General features: G+C 34.2%; 1 protein-coding gene across 7 annotated transcripts in view; it reads left to right on the top strand.

The window, feature by feature from the left end:
• Hr4 (nuclear hormone receptor 4) overlaps window positions 1–26,779 on the top strand; it is a 519,395-nt gene that overhangs the window by 430,202 nt on the left and 62,414 nt on the right. For 4 of the 7 annotated variants that reach the window (XM_081764795.1, XM_081764788.1, XM_081764790.1 and 1 more), the window contains exon 3: window positions 24,560–24,686. In XM_081764795.1, coding sequence (XP_081620921.1) covers window positions 24,560–24,686 — 127 coding nt within the window. The remainder of the gene's footprint in view (window positions 1–24,559; window positions 24,687–26,779) is intronic. The other 3 variants (XM_081764792.1, XM_081764793.1, XM_081764794.1) reach the window with 1 other exon arrangement.

The following is a 26,779-nucleotide window of genomic DNA, read 5'->3' as shown; positions in this document are numbered from 1 at the left end:
GGACCTGGGGACGAAAATCCCAGCTAACCCAGGCTAGTACTTAAATAACGTAAAGACAATTTAAAATAATGCTTTAATAAGTTGAACTGAAAAAGAGAAAATATTTTTGGTACGGAAAATCATTGTTACTTGGAAACTCGTCAAATGACTGGGTTGATAATGGTCAGGCGGCGGTTGAAGCGCTAGGCTGTTGGTGATAGTAAGTTCAATTAGTATTTAGCGTCGCTTTCAGCACTGAGGCTATACGAGACATGGATTTACTGTTTAAGGTGGAATTCGAACCAGTGTAGTGCTTTAATGCTCTCCCACCGGGAATCAAACCCAAAACCAAAACGCGCACGTGTTAGCCACTAGATTAGTTGAAAGGGCTATAGGTCAGATAAGTTTACGCATGCTGTGTATTAGTTTTTTAAAAAATCAAGGTTACTTATTAGAGCCAGGAAAACTCCATGCTAATACACACGTATATAAACACTTTTTTTTTATTTTAAATGTAGATTATTTTGTTGTTTATTGTTATTTTGGAGTTCAATAGATACCTTGCATGGTGAGGAGAGAAACGCAGTACAAGGACGATTTGTCGATAACAAAACAACACTTCCCGTGTGTGCCCTTTTGTACATCTGTCTTTGTTCAAGCACAGCATAAAATTATTAGAATCTGTCTTCTCTCGTTTGGTAATGGAAATCAGGTATTGTAGAAGTAGAACAAGTGAAAGTGAACCTCCGTATTCACTTCTCGTTCGTCTTCATTGCTCTTTTGTTGTTGTTGTTGTTTTGTACTTTTTTTTTTCTTTTAAAGGATAATCTCATTGTTTAAATTTCCAAGAAATTGTTACACCAGCATAAGCTGTTATTTTTTTTCTCTCTCCTTTTCTGTATCTCTCAAATAAGTTATTTTCAAAGTTGTCCATAATGAGGACATAATATGAACTTGTCCGGGTGACGCATCTTCATAAATTAGTTTGCATGGCGCGCTTTCGTAACTTTTTTTTTTTTTTTTACAAAGATATTCTTCTAACCTCGAGCTGCTCTTACGGTAAATGACACTTGACAAGCGTTTTTAAGAATAAACAAGTGACGACAGGAAAGAAATAGTTAACTATTGTGTTGTTATACGGTCTATAATGGAATTTTCATATACCTACAAAGTAAGGAAATTCATACTTAATATGGAAAAGTTCAGGAAGAGTATATGAGTGGCGCTGAAAATCAGGGTAACATTTAGGTATTTATATTGGTGTAAGACATGATGTTTAGTACGGAGTTTTAACAGTCATTAACGATGGCATAAGGGTTTAGAAGGTCGTTGTAACGCCCCCTTCCACCTAGCCTCGTCTAATCGAATTCACATGGAGAGTTTACAACAAAAAAAAAAACAATAATTAAACAAACTGTCAATATGAACTCAGATCACAAAGCCTGGCAGAGAGGGCTTGGGAGAGGAGAATCGAGCAGTTTCGCGTAATCAACTATGCTAGTATTAGCTGGAATTGCAGATCCAATATTTCTAGTTGGAAAAGGAAACACACTAAACATAAACTTAAAGAACATGTACAACAGTGTTTCAAGTTTTAAGATAACAACTTTATTTCCAATATAAGGAGGTGTATATGAACTAAAACGTTTGAATAGCTTATATACACTCGTTTGAAATGTGCAATATACAACTATTCTAATAATAATTATCTGATGATTAAGTTGATTAAATCTCAAAAAATTTCAATTAAAACTTTACTAGTTGATTCTTATCTTCTTTAAATTTAATTTCAATTATATTTCAAACAGTATCTCCAATCAATAATTACTAATTCTCTTCAAAACTTGATTTTAACAGTTAATAATCTCTCAACGACTTTTACGACCATTAACTACTCATTGATAAATTTCTTCAAACATGAATAATATTTCTGAACTAAAATCTTACAATATCTTTTAATCTTAATTAGTTAATTTATCAAATTAATAACAGTCAAATTAATATCTGAATCAAAATCTTAACTTTCAAGCTTATGACAACTTCGAGAAAAATTTATATATTTCTTTCGAGAAAATAATATCTAAATACGCTCTCCTTCTGACATATGGCTAACAGCTGAAAAAGAAATACTTAATTTAAACGAAATATCGGATCCGCAGGTGGTTTATATCTTGTTTCAACGATTAAGGTCAAAGTAGAAAGAATAATCGCCACAATTTCTGGGAGGAAAAGTAACTACTGTTGGAAGGCAAAGGTTCGCGAAGTTTAAACCCTTTGGAAACAAACTATCAACGACCTCACAATCAACAGTTTCGACAAACACAATTACTATAAGTAAATATAATATTATTAACTCACCAGGTGTCGGAAAACTCAATGGTTTACCTATTTCCTTTTTTCCTCTCGTTTGGTATTTGGCCTCTTTGACTAACTGTTGACTATGCACGTACGCAATTCTTGCTCTGTGCCAGAAATTATACTATCACGTTGTTACAGAGGATAAATTCCAGGACAAATCTTTAGGATTGCCAGAATAAGCAGGTATCCAAACTAGCAATCTCTACGGACTCTACTAAGAAATGTCCCACACTACAAGAATTCTCTCTCTCTTTAATAAATTCCTTTTTTTTTGAAAAAGAAATATTTCAGAGAGATTAATAAGTAATGAAACAGGACCAAAATGCACAATGAATTCACTCACCAAATAGAACTGAATAGAGCGAATTGAGGGTTCACTTTGCATGCACACTTTCCCTCTCTGACTCTGTAACAAGCACAAAAATAGGCTATTTCCTTGCCAACTTCTTTCACTAACACTGTGAACTTGTTCAACACATCGTGATATTTAACTTCGCTTAACTCGCAAAGAACAAATAGTAGCAAAAGATTTTCTGGCACGGAACTTAGACTTGCCCACGTATATTCACTCACAAACATGTCCTACTTAACACAAAGCAAAGCAAGAACACGTAACCACCAAACAACTCCATCCTCTCTGGGCTAACGTAAGGAACAAGATAACGGGTCCCTGAGTCACCGAGCCAGGTAGAGTTGACGGGACAAGCCACGCCCACCGAACAAACACGCGCAAAACCTTTTTTTCCCTCAAGTTGTCATAGCATATAGTTTCTCAGTCAATTCCTCCTTACATTATTCCTATCAAATTTTTTTATATACTTTTTCTTTCTCTTATTTTTCTAAAATGAATACTTTTTACAAAGAGAAAAAGATCGTTTTTAAATATTGAAATTGATTAACAATAGGAGTCTTAATAGACAATATATCGCTCAATGTACAATTTTCCTTCATGTAACCATCCATTCTTCTTCTTCCCAGATCCAGAAGGATGGTGCGTTACATCCGCCACGCCTTAGAATAAAAAAAAATATACAAAGCTATATTTTTTTTGCAGGAAATCTATAAAATAGAAAAACAAACTATTAGTCCAACAACATATTTACAAATATAATAAATTAAATACCTATATACAATTCTTTGAATGCAAATAATTCATTTAATAATTAAATCAACAAATTACTATTTACAATCTATTTACAAAGTTTAGAGATCTCTAAGTGCATTTAGTATTATCAAATTTTTCCTTATTCCATGGCCATGGTAAATAAATGCAACTAAATTAATGGATTAGCAATAACAAAACTATATACAAATATACAAGATCCAATAACAATAATAAAAATATATGACTAATAGTTGTAAATATTCAATAATCCTTATCATAAATGAATTAATTTCATTTCTCTTCCATTTCCATTATTAATTCAAAACTCTAGGTTCTCTATATACTTTTATTTCCGAGACATGACTTCTACGGAATGAATTTAAACTATTGTCTTCATCCGATACTAATACTGTACTTGGGGTCAGGAAACGACGGACTACAAAAGGACCGAGCCATTTGTCACTAAGAGACTTTGCTATTTTATCTTTAAGAGATGACTTTACATGGGATCTAATAAGAACCTTATCTCCTAATCCAAAGGATACTTCTCTTCTCCTCTGAGCCATTAATTTCTTTCTTTTATTCCACGATTTCTCCATATTCTGCATAGCATTTAGCCAGAGCTCTTGGGTTGATTTACCCCCTATATCTGACTCTGAGATGTTCCATCGATTCTCCAAAGGTATGTTGGTCGGACGTCCATAAAATATCTCGATTGAATACATCTTCAAGCCAGTATACTCTCCAATACTTAATGTGTATTGCAAATCGGGAATAAGATTAGACCACACATTATGATATGACCAAAGGATAAGATTAGACCAAATGAATAAGAGTAGACTAATAACATATTTGATGCATCCAACTATTACTGTGATAACATCTGCATAATCTTTATTAATCGAATCTATGAATGAATTAACATCCTGATTGCGATACTTCCAGTTTTCATCATCTGATTTTTCCCCCTGTGTGTTCGATGGGTTTTTCACCTGTGGAGATCGTTTACATTTGGTTTCTCCCTGGTGAGAATCTTTATTGATATATTTTTTATTTCTATTGACAAGTTTATGGAAGTTTTCTGCCTGTTCAATATCCACATCTGATGCTTCCGATGAACTGTGATGATGTCCAGTCTGTACCTTCGAAGCAGAAGGAAATTCAATATAGGATTCATTAACCTTGGATTCCTGACTCTCGTCCCTATTCACCAGATCTGCACTCTTCTTCTTAATCCTCCTCTTTCTTGACTTCTTAGAAGGAATCTTCTTTTTCAAACAACCCAAAGATTGATCCATTTCTTCACTTCTTCCATTAACTTCATTGTTCTTCTCCATGGCTATCTGCTCTTCATCATCTGGCTGAGTTTGAACTAAATCTCTACCATTAACATCAGTCGAGATCATAGCCATGTCGATACATGTTGTTCTACCAGGTGTTTCCTCTGTATGAGTGGTTGTAAATCTTCCTAGTTCCAATCCTTCACCATTCACGCTAGGAGATCTTGATATATCACTAACTGCATTTGCTGGAGTTCCCTTGGAGTTGGAAGCCCTCAACAAATCGCATTCAATCCAATTCTTCATCTCAATTAATTGTGATGAATTAGGAACTTCAATCGTAAGTAATTTATCTTCTAAGGCATTCAGTTCAAGTTCGCATTGAATTCCCCTATCACAATATCCCGAAGAATTGTAATCCGATCTAATAAAAATCGAAGAAACACTCGGTGAAGTCTGATTTACTGATTTCTTTTTCGCTGGTCTTCTTATAAATTGTCGCTGGTCTTGAGGATCTACAGATCTGAATCCACTTTTAAACACGTTCTTCTGAAATGTTAAACGGACTCTCTTTCTTCCTCCGTTCAAAACTAAACTATGATTCTCGTAGTCCAAAACAGCAGATGTAGATTTAAGGAAAGACATTCCCAACAAACACTCACATGGCAACTGTTCCACAACTCGAAAATTCACCACTTGGAAATATCCGGATAAGTTAACATTCAACGTAATCTCTTCTCCCGTGGAAAAATGTAAACCCGAAGGGGCATTCACCGTTTTTTCTTCCACAGTACGTATATGTTGTTCGGCACCACTGCGACGAACTAACGATCTAGTAACAAGATTAAAACTAGACCCTCCGTCTACACAGACACTTGTTAATATATTATTAATCTTGCCAATAACGAAGGTCGCTACTAATCCGTCCATCTCCGAAGGAATTTTCTGGTTTACTGTCTTTTCCATAACTTTGGAACGATCTCTATTATTATTAACTTTCGAGAATTCTGAAGGTATCGAAACCTCGGAATTTTCATTCATTCGATTCGATTTTACATAATTACTTGAAAAATTCTTATATTTCTGATTATTGTCACTGACTTTCAACTTATTAGAAAGAACCATTTGATTTTTACTATTGACTCCCATCGCTCTATTATACTCAATTTGTTCTCGAGTACTCATTATAAATCTTTCGGCTATGTCTAATAGTTCTAAACGGCTATTAGGAAAATAATTTCCTAGCATCCTATTCCTTTGGTTTGGGTTCATTCCCATTAATATTATTCTAACTAATTCACATTCTTCCATGTTTAATCCTAATACATTCATTGAAATAGTTACAGATTTCACATATTCATTCATGAGTTCCGATAATTTCTGCTTTCTATAAATTCTGTCACTCACTAATGAATGAACAGTTGTAGGAGTAATAAATCTAGATAGTAAGTTATTCTTAAACACATTCCAATCTAAATGATCATTCAATGCCGAAGTAACCATTCTTAAAACAACCCCATTACATTTTGGAATTAAAACAGATAGTATCATGTTAAATGAATAGCTGCTCTCCATTAGTATTTCTTCAATTTTGAACAATAGTTCGAAAATTTGCAAACTATCACTACCATTCACGTTTTTAAGATTCATAAATCTATTCTCCAAATAAGTTAAAGATCTAGAATGGGTATACTTCAACATTAATTTATGTTCATAATGAGCTTCTAAATGATGATCATCTAAATTTACATGAGATTGTACTCCCCTATCAATATTTCTACCGTCTAGATTTCTCATACTTGGACCAAAGTTAGAATTGCCAGCATGCATATTATTTATTCCCACTCTAGGAGTAGAACTGAGAATATTCGAAACTCTATTATAATAATTACCCAACTCTAAGTATCTATTTCGAAATCTATTTTCATTGGAAGAATTTAAATCAGGAGGAGAAGTCCCCATCTCTCTTCTTATAGGCGGTTCATTAAATGTAACCCTATGTTCTGGTCTAGAAATATTCAAGCTAGGAGGATTAGCTATCCTACTAAAACCATAAATCTCCGCTGAACTATTAACTGAAAAATTCAAATTATTCCTATCTGGAGTAGGAAAAAACCTAATACCCGAATTAGTATGCATCGGCGGCGTTAAACTCATACTCAAAGAACCGAAATTAGAATTTAAACTCGGATGCCCAGTTGCATCAATAGTAACAAATTCTGAGTCTGGCATGTCAATGCTGATATAATCACGTTCGCTTTGAATGTTATCCATAGTATAAAAATAAACAAAGCAAAACAGCCCAATATATAAACAATACTTATAAATAGTCATATACAGATACTAAATTACTACTACTACTAGGAACACAAACTAGAAATTGATACGAAAAACCTTGGAAGAGATCTGAAATTATTCATAAACAACAATAATGTTCGACCAATCAATGATCCTCAAATTCAAAGAACACAAAACGGAGTGGCGATATATTTTTATCAATATTTGGAAAAATAATCCTCAAAAATTCAAAATTTATGTTCATAAACAATTTAGAATTCAATTTCATTCAAATTATCTAGGTTAGATACAATTATCAACTCTAAGTAGAATGATAAAGTTGGAGGAAAATGAGAAATTTAAAAATTTAACTACACAAATTTGAAAGTCTTTCTCAATAATCATCAAATGATTTATAAATATTCATAAATTTTACCAAAAATTCAAAAAATTATTTTAGTGGAACTAAAATGCAGGAGGAAAAGACTATCTCTCTTTAATAGGACAAAATTCTTTCAAAACTCAATTCCAAATAAATATACTTAACTATCATTCCATTTATCAAAGTCCTAACAATATTACAAACTTTTTTTTGTAGAATGAGAATGTTCGAGGAAAGTATCAACTAACAGCTTTAAAATGTGAAAATCAACTAACAAATTTAATTTAAAGCAGTCAATACTCCAACACATTCACAATCTTACTCTTTAAATTCAATATTAAATTCAAGTGGAATGAGAAAGTTGGAGGAATCTGAAAATTCAACTAAGTTTTTACAAGAATACTAATGGTAAAGATAAATTACCAAATATAATTTTAGGATATTCTACTTCAATAATATTTCCTATTCTTTTTACTTTGTAACTCTTAGTGCAATGAAAATGTATAAGATATCCTAATAATAACACAAACATAAACTTACTCTCTTAAAGATCTAGATATGAGATCTTAGAACCGTTATCTTGTTGGAGATCTTGTTGGAGATCTTGTTCCCTACGGAAATTGTAACGCCCCCTTCCACCTAGCCTCGTCTAATCGAATTCACATGGAGAGTTTACAACAAAAAAAAAACAATAATTAAACAAACTGTCAATATGAACTCAGATCACAAAGCCTGGCAGAGAGGGCTTGGGAGAGGAGAATCGAGCAGTTTCGCGTAATCAACTATGCTAGTATTAGCTGGAATTGCAGATCCAATATTTCTAGTTGGAAAAGGAAACACACTAAACATAAACTTAAAGAACATGTACAACAGTGTTTCAAGTTTTAAGATAACAACTTTATTTCCAATATAAGGAGGTGTATATGAACTAAAACGTTTGAATAGCTTATATACACTCGTTTGAAATGTGCAATATACAACTATTCTAATAATAATTATCTGATGATTAAGTTGATTAAATCTCAAAAAATTTCAATTAAAACTTTACTAGTTGATTCTTATCTTCTTTAAATTTAATTTCAATTATATTTCAAACAGTATCTCCAATCAATAATTACTAATTCTCTTCAAAACTTGATTTTAACAGTTAATAATCTCTCAACGACTTTTACGACCATTAACTACTCATTGATAAATTTCTTCAAACATGAATAATATTTCTGAACTAAAATCTTACAATATCTTTTAATCTTAATTAGTTAATTTATCAAATTAATAACAGTCAAATTAATATCTGAATCAAAATCTTAACTTTCAAGCTTATGACAACTTCGAGAAAAATTTATATATTTCTTTCGAGAAAATAATATCTAAATACGCTCTCCTTCTGACATATGGCTAACAGCTGAAAAAGAAATACTTAATTTAAACGAAATATCGGATCCGCAGGTGGTTTATATCTTGTTTCAACGATTAAGGTCAAAGTAGAAAGAATAATCGCCACAATTTCTGGGAGGAAAAGTAACTACTGTTGGAAGGCAAAGGTTCGCGAAGTTTAAACCCTTTGGAAACAAACTATCAACGACCTCACAATCAACAGTTTCGACAAACACAATTACTATAAGTAAATATAATATTATTAACTCACCAGGTGTCGGAAAACTCAATGGTTTACCTATTTCCTTTTTTCCTCTCGTTTGGTATTTGGCCTCTTTGACTAACTGTTGACTATGCACGTACGCAATTCTTGCTCTGTGCCAGAAATTATACTATCACGTTGTTACAGAGGATAAATTCCAGGACAAATCTTTAGGATTGCCAGAATAAGCAGGTATCCAAACTAGCAATCTCTACGGACTCTACTAAGAAATGTCCCACACTACAAGAATTCTCTCTCTCTTTAATAAATTCCTTTTTTTTTTGAAAAAGAAATATTTCAGAGAGATTAATAAGTAATGAAACAGGACCAAAATGCACAATGAATTCACTCACCAAATAGAACTGAATAGAGCGAATTGAGGGTTCACTTTGCATGCACACTTTCCCTCTCTGACTCTGTAACAAGCACAAAAATAGGCTATTTCCTTGCCAACTTCTTTCACTAACACTGTGAACTTGTTCAACACATCGTGATATTTAACTTCGCTTAACTCGCAAAGAACAAATAGTAGCAAAAGATTTTCTGGCACGGAACTTAGACTTGCCCACGTATATTCACTCACAAACATGTCCTACTTAACACAAAGCAAAGCAAGAACACGTAACCACCAAACAACTCCATCCTCTCTGGGCTAACGTAAGGAACAAGATAACGGGTCCCTGAGTCACCGAGCCAGGTAGAGTTGACGGGACAAGCCACGCCCACCGAACAAACACGCGCAAAACCTTTTTTTCCCTCAAGTTGTCATAGCATATAGTTTCTCAGTCAATTCCTCCTTACATTATTCCTATCAAATTTTTTTTATATACTTTTTCTTTCTCTTATTTTTCTAAAATGAATACTTTTTACAAAGAGAAAAAGATCGTTTTTAAATATTGAAATTGATTAACAATAGGAGTCTTAATAGACAATATATCGCTCAATGTACAATTTTCCTTCATGTAACCATCCATTCTTCTTCTTCCCAGATCCAGAAGGATGGTGCGTTACATCGTCCTTTTATGAAATATAGCCCACGAGACGAGACGAATAAATAAGGTTTGCTCGTCTCAAATCTCGGAAAGGTTTTATCCTCTCGTCTCAATTTTTATGTATTTCTTGTTATTTTTTCTTAATTTCATCTAGAAGTTACCAGAATCTTTCTGCGTTACGGGAAGTGCAAAAAGGGTGTGATATAACAACTTTAAACCATGTTCTGTAATGACTTGCGTATTTTTAAATGAAATGAAATGAAATCTTTGAGTTTTACGTCCCACGGTTATGCCGGTTAGGCTAAAGGAGACGGTGATGATGAGAGATGAGAGAAATGGTGGAATGAAGAAAGTGGGAGGAAACGGGAGAACCCCGAGAAAACCCACGAGCACGGTGTTTGTCCACCACAAAGTTCACTTGGCGGAGGCTGGGATCGAACCCGAGACCCCAAGCACCAGAGGTGAACGCTCTACCACTGAGCCACCGCGCCCCCCTAATGCGTATTTTTAAGTGTTGATAAAAGCTCTTCCTTATGTTCGTAACTGACTCTTTCAATTTATACCCAACTGTGTTTTAAATACTTTGGTGAACTAATGTTGAGCACGAGAATCGAGAAATTTCTCGTTTCATCTCGAAAACGAGATTAGAATGTCTTGTTTTTCGTCTCGTCTCGAATTTTAAAATGTGCTCGTCTCTAAAAGGAAACGAGAATTACATTCTAAATGATGTCTCATATTGTATACTGTAAATACATTCAAAACTTAAGGTCTCTTGGGGCACCATTTAATATTATTCAACTGAACTAATTTTTCTCATGGGTTATTTTGGTCTGGTATGGAACCATTTTACGGGATAAAACTTAAATAAACTCGGAAGTCAAAACTTGAGAGCCACTCTAATATTTCAGAAGTTGCTTAAAATAATTATTTTTTAATGTGTGATACTGAAGTAACGTCGTGTAGTTGTATAATTGGAGCACCGTTCCGGGTTCAGCTCCCGAATGAAGGCACGGAATTTTGTGTATTAATCTAGTATCGTGAGGCAGATCAGGAAGCAATTTATTTAAAAAAAACAATAGAAAAACAAAATTGGTGATTTGTAACTGATGCACTGGCAACGCATCATATAGATGAACATGTATTATCTGGTTAGTCATAGACCTTCGTAGCACCAAGACGTTAAGTTTAAAACATACATGATTTATACCTTTCATCTCATGACTTAACATAAGGAGGTGAAACAAAAGTATTTGCGATATTATGTAGTGATAACCATATTTAAAAAAAGACTTAACCAACTTCACACACATCACCAAGTTGTTTAAAATGCTACTAACAACAGAGACAGTAAATGTACTACAGAAGTGTTCCGAAACTTTGTAGTACTAATCCCGTGTTGTTATCCAACCATCACAACACTGAAGAATGTATGGTTGCATATAAGCATGTTACTTTCTCGTATTAATCTAGTATCCTTTGAGGAGTTTCACAGTCTACTACCAAATCCTAAAGAAATTAATGTGGGACCACCAGGAGGATACACTCCTTCAAATAAAAAAAGAATAATTAAAATCAGTGCATCTACGTCGAAGCTATGCGTGAACATACCCAGAACATATCCTTTTGTTAAGTGAGTTAAAAAGGTGAAAAAAGGATATAAATACACAGTACTTATTCATAACTAGCCTACCATTTTTAAATTAAGTATAAAGTTTTTTTTTTTTTTTTTTTAAGTAGAATCAGATCGTGTGATTTATTAATGAAAGATACAAGCCCCTGTACTAATTTGTCTCTCTCCGTTTTCTTTAGAAATGTCATGCTGCAGTTATTAACAAATATGAACAAAATCATTTAAGTCAATTTGTTGATCTTTTAAGAAACGTAAACTATTCTATATGTATTTTTGTGTGAAAAATGTCTTAAGCCATAATAAAACATTTATATTTGTGAAATATGAACAAAATTGCCTGGGTCGTTTTTTTAAAAGAAAAATCTTCTAAAAGAACTTAACTCCAGGGGTAAACCTGCCCTTCTTAATTTTTCCAGAAAAATGACCCATACCATGTTATAAGGTGATAATAAAATATTAATTTGTAAAACATAATATAAAGTCAATATTGTTCAAGAAAGTCACATTAAAAAATATGTTTAATTTCACCTTGCAGTAAACTACCCTTATTTTGAGGGACATAAAGAAGATGAGAAAACCTTCAGTTTTATGGTAAGAAAAGTTTAGGGAAATCCTGAATACAAAAATTGGTTCATGTGGGTTGAAGCTCTAGCCAAGTGTACGATTTGATTTGATTTCATCTTCAGTTTAGCATTCTTTTCAGCAGCCGAGGCTATATGAAACATGGACCTAAAGCTTAACCTGGGATCCGAACCATATGAGCTTCCGCCGGGAATCGAACCTGGGTCTCCCACGCCAAAGGCACGTACACTAACCGCTTAGCCACGAGGGAGCTCAGGCAAGTGTACGAGTACCGAAATGGACGAATAAATGGATATACATCCAAAAATAATTTTTACTATATGTAGGGGCAATAAAACGTGTAAATCCATTGAAATCTCTAATTCAGTTTGTTTTTAACAATTACCACTTTCTTCTCTCTTATCGTTAGTCTGAAGTAAAAAGTGCTCTATTTCCTACCCTTTATTTAAAGACCAATTTTTAATAGTAGCAAGCACAAATGTTTTCTAAAGTTTGTAAATGTATGAAAAGCTCATCAGGAGTGGTGGCGTTTTGCTTTAAAAAAAAGCGTGCATCACCTTGTTTTAAATAAAAAATAAAATGGAACTAAAACAAACACTTACTATTTCTAATTTTCTGTTATATCCTCGTCAATATATATATATATATCACAGCCTACATTATATATATATATATATATATATATATATATATATATATATATATATATATATATATATATATATATATATATATAAATCCGCCTAATTTAAAATTGTGTCTGACTGGTTACGGAAAGTCGAAACAAACAATTAAGGCAGCTATTATTATATTATGTATTGCACAAAGGCGTCATTTCGGATTGAAGTGGAAGGGAAGAAGTTTTATGTATGAGCGGCTCGGGGAAACGTAATGGTATCTTACATTTTCTAATTTTCGGCATGAAGTTTATGCCATTCCTATAAACCGTTCCTCTTAGGTCAGAATATTCGTCTCAGGATTTTATTCTAAAATGTTTTCAGCCTGAGTTCTTCTCGTAGAATATGCGACCATATTTCGCAACCATACAGTACAACAGTCATAAATATCGTATTATATATATGTGTAAGCTTCAAATTCCTCGACAGAATTCGTGACAAAAGATTTTGAACTGAATAATAACAAGAATTGCCTACTTTTAGTCGATATTTAATTTCTTCGTGGATATGGTTTAGGCCTGATAACGTTGATCCCAGATATTTCAAATTGTATGTATATATATGTAATGAACGGGTCGAATTGAGAACCTTGTTTTACGAACCACTGTGTTCACATGTCAGTGTGTTAGTATGATTCCTCTTCCAATTGACACAAAAGTGACTTATAGTATGTATTCATGTCTAAATATTCTAGATGTAAATAATGACGGTCAACGTCCGATATAATATCTTGTCCTTGTTAACTTGAGGCGTAGGCTACAGAGGTTCGGAGTCAGCCATAAAACCCAATTTAAAAAAGCACTTTGTCACTCGAAGAAAAATGCCAAGAAATGACAGACACACTGGGATGCGATGGTACTTAATCAGAGTCAAGGTCATTTTTTTTTTTCAGTTATGACATATTATTGTCCTTCAAGAATTTAGTTTTCCATTATTAAAATATTGCAGTTAGTGTTAAATTAAGTTCCACCTTATTAATATGTAATAGTTAAATGCTAATATTTTATCATAAAAAAGAATTGCAAAGACATACAAAATGTATGTTTTATAAGTCTTGTGGTTTTTCCATAACCTGTCACCGCGTGATTATTTTCTCTTTAAGCCATTCGTGAACAAGCGAAACCACTGGTTCTGCACCCGTTACATCACTCCAAGTATGCCGTGGGAAAGTGGTTGTCCGAAGAGAAAGTACAAAGCGGTATTTGAAGTGAAAGTAACTTCTCCTTTCTCTCTTCCCCACATATTTCCCCTCCCCTTTTGTTAGAACAAGCATTTTACTACACGACGATTGTAATCGTTTATGAAACAACATTTTTAAAGAAAGAGAAATTTTAAAAAAATGTTAAAATATGATATGTTTCACTCTTTTGCAATAACCATAAAATATTGAATGATACAGTGGCGTACCTAAAGAGGGATAGAAGAAATATTTACAATGATGATAATAATAATAATAATAATAATAATAATAATAATAATAATAATAATAATAATAATAATAATAATAATAATAATAATAATAAGTTTTAAAGGTGATTGTTGAATATTGTTAACATTTTATGCTTTGAGATAATATTCTTTAAACACGCTGGTTTTAGAGAAATTCGTGGCTCCGAGTTGGCACACTTCTGGATACCTTACAAAGGTTAACGAAATACGAAAACGATGCTAATTATCATACTTACTCCAGTTATTTGCGCACTTTATATAACCTATTTTAGCTGCTAGAAAATTGGGGTGCGTAAAATATGTGGATTTTTAAAAACAATTGTCAATCTCATCAGGGCCGGTTTAACCCATCTGGAGACCCGAAGCTAGGAAAAAATATGTGGCCCCTGCTGACTTTCCCTAATACATTTCTGTGAACGTATAGTATGAAAGTTAAAGGAATACATGTAGTTCTACAACGTCAACTATGCCATGCATTACGTGGTATTATGCCTAATGGAACTTTCCAACTTAAGGCGGTGGATGTAGCAAACGAAGAAATTTGTTCATATTTTTGGTCAAATTTATTTTATGATGGTGATTGTGCCCTGTATGATTCTTTTTAGACAGCCAGTTGAGATTTTTATCGGAGTGGAAGCCACCGTCTACCTGGAGTCCCGGACCTACAGCCTCCCTCTCCCCTTAATTGAAATCCGTTAAGCTATAATTATTTCTTACCCTCTCTTTTATCACAATAAATGCACTATAGACAGATATGCATGTAATGAGAATTCATACCGTATTGAATTTTTTTTTTAAAGTAGGCAAAATATAGTAAGCAAAATTAAAGTTGCAAATCAGGAACAGATAATTGTAAATTAAATAAATAAATAAATTATGAAAAGTGCAGTTTGCATTGCATGACGTATTCAATGAATTTCGTAGTTACAATATTCACACAAACATAGCGCTTTGACTTTGCAGGTTACTCCCAAGTTTGCTTAGTTCTGAACAGGATAGACGCTAATCGCATTCCCTACTGCGTGAGAGTAAACGTACGAGAACTAGGGCCAGATGATATACAATACACACTTTGCGGTAAAATGACCACTCCTTATATGACTATTTTCCTCTACTATCTACTCTTAGTACCTATCATTGCTACTCTTAAGACGAAATAAAAGAAATATATATGTTAAAAAGAAAGTGCAGATAAGAGATAACGATATTTCCCATGAGTCGATCTAAAATAACCGTTTTCTTTCTGAACCTCTGCAGAGCATACCATTTAACAAAATAATTGACAAGCGAAAGTTATAAACATGACATGACATTGTAGCATATAGTGAAGAATTAGTTCTCATGCGAAGATTACGTCTGTGAAAAAAAAAAAAGGTTCATGTGCTTACTTGGTGAATTGTATCACATGTTATGTTAGTTATTTCATTTAAGACATCCGATTCTAATAGTATTTTGAGAGAAAGTTAAAATTTCTAAAATACAGCTGTGGAATATATTTTTCTTACATCAACAAACCAGAAAAGTACTCAGTTATACTGTTTTGCACAAAATACATACTGGTATGAATCTTATTTCGAAAAGCCGTGTTGATAAATTATTGTTCGACCTGGTAAAGCCTTGTTTATTGTGTATTAAAGAATGAGAGAAAAACTTACATCAAAGATAACGTTTGCCAAACGAATAATAACGTTATGAAATTCTTGTTTTGTCCTTAGATACTCAATAGTCCCACTTTCCTCTGTCAAAGATTGAGACCAAAATCACCGAGCGAAGTAACTCAAGTAATAGAACGTTGGCTTCGCATTCGGGAGATCGTCGTTTCGATTCCCGCTGCCGACCATCCTGACTGGGTTTTCTAACGTTTTCCTCAATCCTACCAGGCAAATGCCGGGATGCTACCTACTAAAGAGGCTCTGGCCGATATCTTCCCAAATCCTTTCCATTGTTGTTGTCAGATGTGCAGTATAAAATGGCCTCTAAGCTGTATCTGGTGATTGTTAAATAAGTAAAATAAATAAATAAAAATGTAAAAATGAGAGTGAGTTAAAACCAGCACATAAAATTAAAAAGATTTTGATGTTATGTACTTTCTCTGCTTCATTGGTAGATTATTCATAATGATCGCGAGCAGCCAAGTTGAAATTGGACTAAAAATTTCGACAGTTATATGGGTTCGAATCCTGCTAACCCTTCCATATACTAAACACAATCCAAAATGTGGTCCAATACATACTGAAGCTCTAAATAAAATAAAAACTGCCGAAAGAGTTGTTTCTGCAGACCAACGCCCTACCCGCACTGAAATAGATTCCTGTGTACGTGCCTGACTGTAATAATATAAATTATAATACTACAGAGTGACGCAGGAAAATTTTAATTGACGTGAAATGTACTAATTAACACAGGAAAAAACACATTTAATAATTCAGATGCATGTAAAGATTATGCCATTAATAGTGACAGCTATCAGCTATGGCACTTACATGTCACTTTACCTCTTGAAGACGACATCGGAAAGATGTGGCCCATCTCGGCATACATATAACGATACGAGTATGTTTTGAAAATTCGCTGGAATCCTCAGTGTATTACGTTTTGAGGAACGCCAGTGAGTCCTTCTTTAACCCTCAGTTTCAATTCAACGGTGTTTGCAGGACGTATACTATACTCTCTTTGCTTTCGAGATATCCTCATAAATTCGCCATAGAGAGAAATCACACACACTGAATTCAGAGGATCTCGGAAGCCATGGAATGTCGCCGTTCTTATCAAACGTTTTCACAGCGAACACATGTTCCGGACAACTTCAATGTTTCATTATTCCTAAATGGCAAAGTCTTCTCAATGTTGTTTTATCGGTCCCAAACAAATGCCGTTCATACAATATTGCTAATTATAGGTCCAAAATTTTCCGTTTCCCTACGCTACCCTGTATAAGATTATGTTTAGAATTACGTAGTCTTACACTACTATAGTTCCTATACCATGGATATGAATGGAACATTGTTAGAGCCGTTGCAGGCGTTGATTGGTATAGTCTGGCTCAAAATTGGATTCAGCTTAGTATTAAAGACTTCATGAGAAAAGTAAACTCTGTTAACTTTTCATTACGCAATTTCATGTATGGGATATTTGGAGGGACATTTTGTGTTATAAGATTCTTCATATCCTTTCATTGTAGGCAACCAACATTTCTTTGCTACCATGCAGGTTGCATAGAAGCTAGGGAATGTTATTGTAAATGTAATATTAATATCCACTGTTACCCGTGAACATAATAAGTGATTGAGTACATTAACGAATTTGGCCAAGATAAACGCTCTAACTGTTTATTCCAAACAAAAGTAGTTTTTGTTCAAGAACTATCGTGTGGAATAACAGACGGACGTACTAACACTACAGTCTTATATGTCTCAATGTATGATGGTAGTAAAATGTATGGTTTAAGGTCTTAAGGTCTAAAACTAATAGATCTTTTGGTTGACGTAAAATTTATATTTCTAAAATCTAAAGTTCCGTAGCACACCCCATGGGGCTGCGCGACATACCGGTTGAGAAAGGTTGCTCGAAAGAAACATTAGATCAGAACAATCCAACCCAACTCAACCAAGCAATCATAATTCTCGATTTCGCTTGTTATCCTGAGGTATTGATTGATGACATCCTAAATTTCAATTATTTTTAAAGGTCACCATCACAAATTTTGTTTCCTATTGTTTTATGGAACACTCCTTGTCTCAGGGCACGGTGGCTCAGCAGTAGAGCGCTTACCTCTGGTGGTGGATTCCGTGGTTCGATCCCCGGCCAAACAAGTTTGTGGTAGACAACAGCGTGTCCGTGAATTTTCTCGGGTACTCCCTTTTCCTATAACAATCTCATTCCATTATCATTCACTTGCATTAAACATTGTCTCCCTTAGCCTAACGGACATAGTTGTGGGACGTTAAACTAAAAGATTTAAAATATAACACTCCTCGTATTGGTTTAAACATACAGAATGTCCGAAAAATCTTGCATCATATATTAATTACAAGACATTGAGTATGAACTTCCTTAAAGTTAAAAGCTATGTCTATAGGGGGAAAAAATGTTTTTTTTTCTTTTTTTTTCGGATTATGAAATATCACCATCGAGAATACTGGTATCACGCAACACGTCGTTGATTTGTCCAGTGGATGATTCGTGTCTGTAGGTTCAATGTTTTTCATTCTCATTTACTAATAAATTTTACTTCACTGAACTTCCACGTGCTATCCAATAAGGAAAATAAATGGATAAAAGAAAATTAAAATTTGAACATATACTGTTGTATCTGTATGATGCGTGACTTTCAGGAAATCCTGTGTAATTTTCCTAATGTTGTTGCCTTAATAAAAGTCATCTCAAGTATTGACACTTTTTCTACTTGTGGAGTCTCAACCTGCAATCATTAAATGAATCGAGCATATGTGGCATTCAGCAACCTTGTGATGCAAAATTACGATTGGGTATGGCATTGGCCTTAACATGTTTATTTACAGTGGTCAAGTGACAACGGGAGAAGGGGGAAGAAACTAGTCTCCTTGACAACTGGAAAAAAGAAACACGTAGTAAACGTGGTCGTTATTTGCATAGTTTTTATTCGGTAGTGCAACCTAGTTTCTTTTTTTTTCTATTTTCTTTTTTAAAGTGTTAATTTTACTCATACTATAAACAAGTGTCTCCATAAAATTCGCTTTCTCTTCTAGCTGTTGTTCTTGTAGATGCATACGCTTGTCTTTTTGAAAGTGAAAGACATTATTAGTGACAGTTGTTCCTTGTACTGCTAACACCATCCGGTTCGTTTGCTTGACAAGTGGGAAACGATTAACACGTGTAACAAACAATTCTAGCTTGTTGACGATTGACTTCAGCTCATGTAGGTGACTCAGGAAGGGTGTATTTTTGAGGTTCTGTCCTTGGCCTTTGTAAATTATATGTCAAATAAATTCTGCTAAAGATAGTAAAAAGAGTTTTACCTGAAATGTATTTATGAATGAATGTTCTTGCGTTTAAGTTTCCGCCTAGATGGTTATGCAACCTACAACTCTTGTGCGTTTTAGGGGTTGCATGTTAACGTTACGCAACACGTATTTCTTGTGAACGAATGGGGTATGGATAACTACCTTTAAAGTCACTGTTACCTCCTGAAGATGATGTAACGGACTCCATTAGCGAACACACCGAGATAATAGACGTAGCTATCTATTGAATAATCATAATAAAATTCGGTTTCGTACCACCTGAATACTAAAGGGATCGTAAGACCTGGAGGGATCCTTTGCAAACAAATTGACCCCTGCACAAAATATGGTCTACTACAGTGATGATTTCTGGGATTTCCCCTCAAGAGACTTTAAATTCACAAGAAGTAAATGTAGTACTGCAAAAATACTGGTAACTCACATTGTACACAATTGGAAGTCCGGGGGAAAATTTTCCCCGTAACACCACCTACTTAAACCATCACAACGAATATTTTCTAAATTTCGTCACTTAAATATATTGTGTATATTATTAACGTCCTTCCTGAATACTATCTCAATTAATATGTCATATTTATAAGATCATTAAAGGCAAACAAATGAAGGAAAGAAAGAAAACATTACCCTGGTAAGGACTATTCATTTTTTACAATGCTGAATAGAGACTTTTCACATATATATTCTACTTTTAGTGAATTCTTATATGCGTAGGGACTATTTACAGTAACGTAGGACTAACGTCCCATGGTTAAGTTCTTTTAGGCTAAACTAGAAGTGTAATTAATTGGAGTGAATGATTGAATAGTTGCTCGAACGAGAAGGGCATGGATCTGAAGAACCCCGAAGAAAACCTACAGTCACGATGTTTTTCACTACAAAACCCTATGACTTGAGGTCAAACCAAGGAGCCGTCGCCGTGTCAGAGGTGAGTGCTCTGTAACTGAGTCGCTGTGGCCCCTAACTCTTTTATACATAGTACTACCCTGACATAAGTAAATAAGCATCCAAGAAATAGGATTATAGTCATTGCTACTGTGTGTGTATCAGTGCGTAGAAGAAACCATCCCGAATCTACACCAATGCCGACACTGAAAGGGGCCGGGTGTGCCCCTGGTGGCGTTGTCTGCCCATAATTGTCCCCAGCTGTATTTTTACATACATCGAGTAATATAAAACTATTCTTTTCATTATACAAAAAATGTCCCCCAAAGTCTATGACCCTCCGCTTGCCCCTCCCAGAAATTAAAACTATCGTCTTCATTGACCTACATCATAAATGCTGTACCTAATCGAAAATCGAACCAGGGAGCGCACTAAACATTCTGATACAAACTGTTATAAATGCATAAGCTGAGTCTAATATCGCTTGTTCTCACAATAAATCGTGAATATATTTACATTAACAATGCAAATACAATAATAATAATAATAATAATAATAATAATAATAATAATAATAATAATAATAATAATAATAATAATAATAATAATAATAATAATAATAATAATATAGGTGCCGCGGTGACTTAGTGATAAAGCGTTCACTTCTTGTGCCTGGGGTCTTTTTTTCAGTCCCAGTTCGCACCAAGTGAGCTTTCTGGTGGACAGACACCATGTGCATGAGGTTTTTCGGAGTTCTTCCGTTTTCTCCCACTTTCTTCACTCCACCATTTGATTCATTTCTCATCATCATCCTTTAGTCCAGTCGGCATAAGCATAGGACGTAAACTTAAAGATTTCATTTCAATAATAATAATAATAATAATAATAATAATAATAATAATAATAATAATAATAATAATAATAATAATAATAATAATAATAATAATAATAAATTTGCTTTGAAGTTTAAAAATAACGTAATACAGTACATGCAATTCCATTTTGTTTTTCTTTCTTTTTTAAATACCAATAAATAAACCGATGTAAGATCATAAATGTAGGATTTTCATTTTATTTGATATAAGATTTATCTGTATAATTATATCAAAGCTTTTCTTCCCCATTCCTTAATCCATATCTGTACCAGATCTCTCCATGAAGTGCTGATTGAACTAGTATTAATGGATGCAAAATTATTACGTTTGAGATACAACCTAATTTAACAGTGAGAAAGAAAGAAAAAAAAAACTTTAATTTCACGGGAAGCATAACTCTATAATTTAGTGCATTTTGATTCATGTATGAACAAGCACTCAACATGCCTTTTGTTCGTTTTCTGGATGATATGTTAACCGTAGATAAATCTCAAATTAGATGTTTCCCACCTTCGTAATATAAGCTCTGGTATCTTTAATGTTAGACAAGGCCGTAGCAAGTAACGAACACTTGTATGTAATTTGACACAGAAAAGGTAAACAACAAGTCTTCTTTCTTTTTTCTTTTTTCTATCTGCTGTAAAATATCTGTATCACTAAACTTGCTAATAAGATATCTATACAGAAAGTAAGAACCCATATCTAATCTCCGTAACCTGTAATTTATTTTATGCCTGTATTCTGCAAGCTTTTTTTTTTTAATCTTTAAGTATACGTATAATGAAAAATGTAATATCCGGAATTGTTCTTAGCTTTGTGAAAGTTTTAGTAAACAGTGATATAATCCTATGATCCAAGGCGTAATTACGAAACGATAGTATATACCAAATCTACATCATGTATCGACAGTTTTTTCCTCTTTCAATAATAATAAAAGTTACAGAATTCAATGTATTTTCTTTTATAACAGTCACTCTAATAAAGCTCAAACGATCGACATAAAAATCTCATATTCGTCGTTAGCAACATACTTTCCTACCCTGATACTAGGCGACGGATGCCGTTGAAGAATGCTTGAGTTTGTGTGAGTTAGGGACAATGTATTTCCTGGTCCGTAACCCTTCAACTTCCCAATCATTTATGGAAACTGCATGGGGACTGGCTGTAGACTGGATGGCAGATCAGGGCTGTAGACTGGATGGGTCAGGATCTCCCAATGCCGTATTGTGTTACCGTGAAGTGAGATAACATCACTCCTTAGATACTGAGATAAATTACTGCGATTGGAATAAATTATTATATTAAGATGACATGTCTAATATGCAACTTCAGTTTCATTGTAATTTTGATAAATTTAATTGTAATAATTTTAATTTACTGAACATACAATTTGCTATAAAGCAGTTATATCTATATAGGGTGGATATGCCTTTGTAACGTTCTGAAATTTTGTGCCACAAGAAAATCGACAGGAGAACACCATTTGACATACTCTGCAATACCACAAGACTAATAGTATTGCCAATATATTTTACAAGGGGCTTTACGTCAGATTATTACAAATTTCAAATCTACTACATTTTAAAAGAAAATAACGTATTATATTTATTATCCAGTGTTTCAAACTACAGACGCTATTGTATCATAAACGTACAAATTTTGGAGGCCTCTAGAGCAGTAATAACGCAAGTGAGGCGAGCGGAGCGATGTACATTCAAAGTACCTTTGTGTTAAATACTACGATCATAACATGATGTATTTTCAATTAAGAGGAACCAAGTTACAAGAGATCGAAAATTTAATTTTTTTAAAAAAGTTTTACTTCGAAAAATGCTTAGAAAAGTATCACATCCAAGCAATTGATGATTTTCAATAAGCATCCACTTTTTTTAAAAAAAAAATGTTTCCACAAATAAGCAGTGTAGCAATCATAACCAATGTTTTTCATGTCTCTGGAAGAGCTTGAGATATCAATTTGCTGTGTAAATGGTTATGACTTTTATATGTATTGAAAAAAAAAAACATTAATATACAATTGGATCTGATATTACCTTTGTAGAAGTCTTCGTAGTTTGGTTGTTTCTCTATGTTTGTGATATTATAGCGTCCTTAGTTTGCAACGCTGAATAACAAGTGTAATATTGCACATTTTCGTTTAACATGTAGATTTGAAATATGTAATTACCTGGCATAATGCCATTTTGAAAATATAACTTTATGTTGGGCAACACTGTTAACCTCGTGATATTCCGGAGTATGTTAAAAGTTACGAGATGGTACGATATTTTTAGCGTTTTCTATCTACTAGGTTAAAAGTTACGAGGGCGTACCAAGATAAATGATTCAGCTAATATATTATAAATTGTTCTACAGTAATGTACAAGGTGCTTCGAAAAATGTGAAACTGGTGAAAGAACTGCTACGTTATCTTCATACAACGTATGTGTTTTCGTTTTATTTTTATCCTCCTTAACATGTGAGACCTCCTTGCTGGTCCATTTGCTAGCGCGCACCCGTTAGGTACACGGTGAGAGATATACTTGAAATTTAAATGAATTACGATAGTTCGTATTCCATCTTAATCCCTTGAATCCCAGCCCTATACATAGAGTGCAGAACCTCACGACCATGCTAAGCGGTGAGCATTAGGCAACAAATAGTGCAAACAGATTATCAACCACATTTGTTACTAATAACATAATTGTTTTAAAATTATTGCAATTAACATTTGTTTCTCCTGTAGTCTAGTAGTTGGAGTGTTGAACTCATTGAAACATAATCTGACGAACTATAACCCTCCTCTTTCTTCATATTCTGTTGCTTTTGTAATGTAAAATACACAAAAGGTACCCTAACGATTGTGCTTTGGTCATTGCTTGCAAAGGTCACGTGCTCTAATGATGTCACATCAACACATAGACTTCGGCCCTCTCCGACCAGAATCATTCGTAAGTTTTCGTGGCCATTACCATGCAAGAATATTTCCTCTTCAGCCGCTGGAGCCAGCTACGTATGGGCCGTACGTAGTTGTAGGGACGAATGCAGGCTCGACTACGTACAGGGCGTACATAGTGATATTCAAACGGTTAAACCGTACGTCCATGTCTCATATAGTCTTGGTGCTGAAAATGAATAATAAATTCCATCTAACCAATCCTTAACATGCGAGATTCCAGAAACATTTTTTCTTGAAGTTGATCCGACCCCAGCATACACTTTTACATCTTAAAACTGCTCCTATCAGAAAGTATGTAGGGTTGAGATCGGGTGAACGTGGCGTCTATTGCACTAAATCTTCTCTTGAAACATAGCGTCTAGGAAACATGTCATTTCATCTATTCCAGACTTTGTACCCACGCGCTGTACTCTAAATTTAGTTTGTAACTTTGTGTTATTACTTTACCTCTGCAAATGATTCATTTTGTCTTTAGTGTATGCCTTGTGTTTCAGGAGAAAGCGTAGCTGATACAAGTACATCGTCTCCTGATAGTGCAACTATGGCTCCCGGGGAAGGATCTCCTAAAGCAGCTTCGGAAAGTGTTCGATCATCACCGAGTCCCAGCGTGCCACGAGACAGGTAAACTTAGAATTTCATTTTTATCATTAGCTTATCATTTCGTTTATTTTCTTCTGTAATATGTTTGCAGCTTGCACAATGGCCTCTTAAGAGGTCCCATAACGGCGATATTAAAATACCGCTAATTTTACAGTAATTATGTGATATCTTCAAATAGATAAAAGATAATCGAAATCTGGAACAAGAGCACCCTAGACAATATTATTACATGAGATAACGTTATCACGACTCACTTATCTGCTTTGGATTTCCAGCTATTTTGAAAATCGTCATTTATTTTTGCGTTTCTAAATGGCTGCAAACGAAAAACTACTAGGTGACTCGTGATAACGGTACCTCATGCAAAATAATATTATCTAGGACGCTCTTGTTCAACATTTCGATTATCTTTTATCCATTTGAAGATATCACATAATTAAATTAGCGGTATTTTAATTTCGCAGTGATTAGGTCTCTTAAAAACAAAACCTAACTTACATACTCTTATAAGCCAGATCTTTTCTTCAAAAACGTCAAATATATATAACGGAAACTAATTTCTAGAAAGCATTTCGTTTTCTCCAAAATCGATTTTTTTTTTAAACTGGCTACCCATCTCTCAGAAATTCCCTGCACTCTTACCTATAGTTGGATTGAAATCAAACACATATAAATCATCTTTACTGAATTGAAATATTTGTTTAGAGCCAAAATACTAGAATTTCCAACGTACGATTTTCAGAATATGCGTAGTCTTCTAAATCAAAGTGAGTGAACAATATTTCATTTTTTAAGAAAATTGTAAATATGTGTGTGATATGAATATTTTATTTAATTATAAAGTGACTGCACTTACTTCAAATAAACCCTTATATCAGTGTCTTCATTGGAAACTCAAAATAGTTATAAGCAACAGAGGCGGGTCTTGAGGGAAGTCACATCTCGTTAAAGGTTAATCTTCTATTCCCTTAAGGAAAGGAGAGAAAACTTACCTAATATCCTACTCCACATATACATGAATTTGTACGAGGGCAATTCGAAAAAATAACTGCATTTGCGGGAAGATCGACGTCAGTCCTGTGGCGTTGTGTGCAGTAGTTCAGTAGACAGTGAACAGTGGAAGGAGAAGGTTGTGTTACAGTTCACTCGTCCGCTATAACAATTGAGAATGAAGACTGTAATAGAAAAAATCGCCAAGTGTGAAGTGCGCGCGGTAATATGTCTTCTGAGTGCGAAAAAAAACTTTCTGCAGCTGCGATTCATCGCGAACTGTGTGGTGTTTACGGACCAAGCGTGATGAGTGAAGGTGACGTACATGAATGGTGTCGCATATTTAAAAATGGACGAACTGACGTGCACGATGCGGCAAGAAGTGAACGCCCATCTGTAGTTAGATATGAACTCGTGCAGGTAATAAATTCGGCTGCATTCTTCAGGCACATGAAACAATAGCTTGCGTCGCATCGCTTCGACAATGACAATGGGCTTGACAACACTGTTAGCGGATAGCTTCATTTCTAAGCGAGAGATTGTTTTGCAGAAGGAATTTCAAACCTTGTGAAACGTTAGACAAGTGCCTCAATTTGAATGGTGAATATGTTAAAAAGTAATGTAATGTTGTACTTTTCTAATGTGTATAATAAAAGTCCTGTATCTGCGAGTATATATATCATTGATACCCAAACAGTGGATTTTTTTCAATTGCCCTCGTATATTAGGTAAGTCTTGCGCTTAGTTTAAGACAATATAAGCTCAGTGTGACTTCACACAAGAACTTGCCACTGTAAGTAACTTCCCCAAGTTTGTGTTCTAGGAAGTTTACCAATCACGTAAAAGGCGGGGAAACGACGTAAAAGGCTCCGTATCACACTTCAGGAATCGTGTCCGACATTTTGCCAAAAAAAAAAAAAAAACATAATTTTCGTAGTACGTCATTTCAATACTAACTGGATTTAGCTCCATGTCACATTTTCCTGTTCTCTTCACTGAAATCCACCTTAAAAGGGAAAAATAATTTTGGACACCATCCAAGAAATCCAGAGTAACATGACGAAACTCCGGCTCATTTAGCAACAGGCGTTCGATGATTGTTTCCGGTGAGAATAGCGGCAACG

This window comes from Thermobia domestica, chromosome 7 (genome assembly GCF_964235325.1).
Source record: "Thermobia domestica chromosome 7, izTheDome1.hap1.1, whole genome shotgun sequence".
NCBI classification, from domain to species: Eukaryota; Metazoa; Arthropoda; class Insecta; order Zygentoma; family Lepismatidae; genus Thermobia; species Thermobia domestica.
Note: the sequence above shows the minus strand (reverse complement) of the source record. Positions and strands in the feature narration are given on the sequence as shown.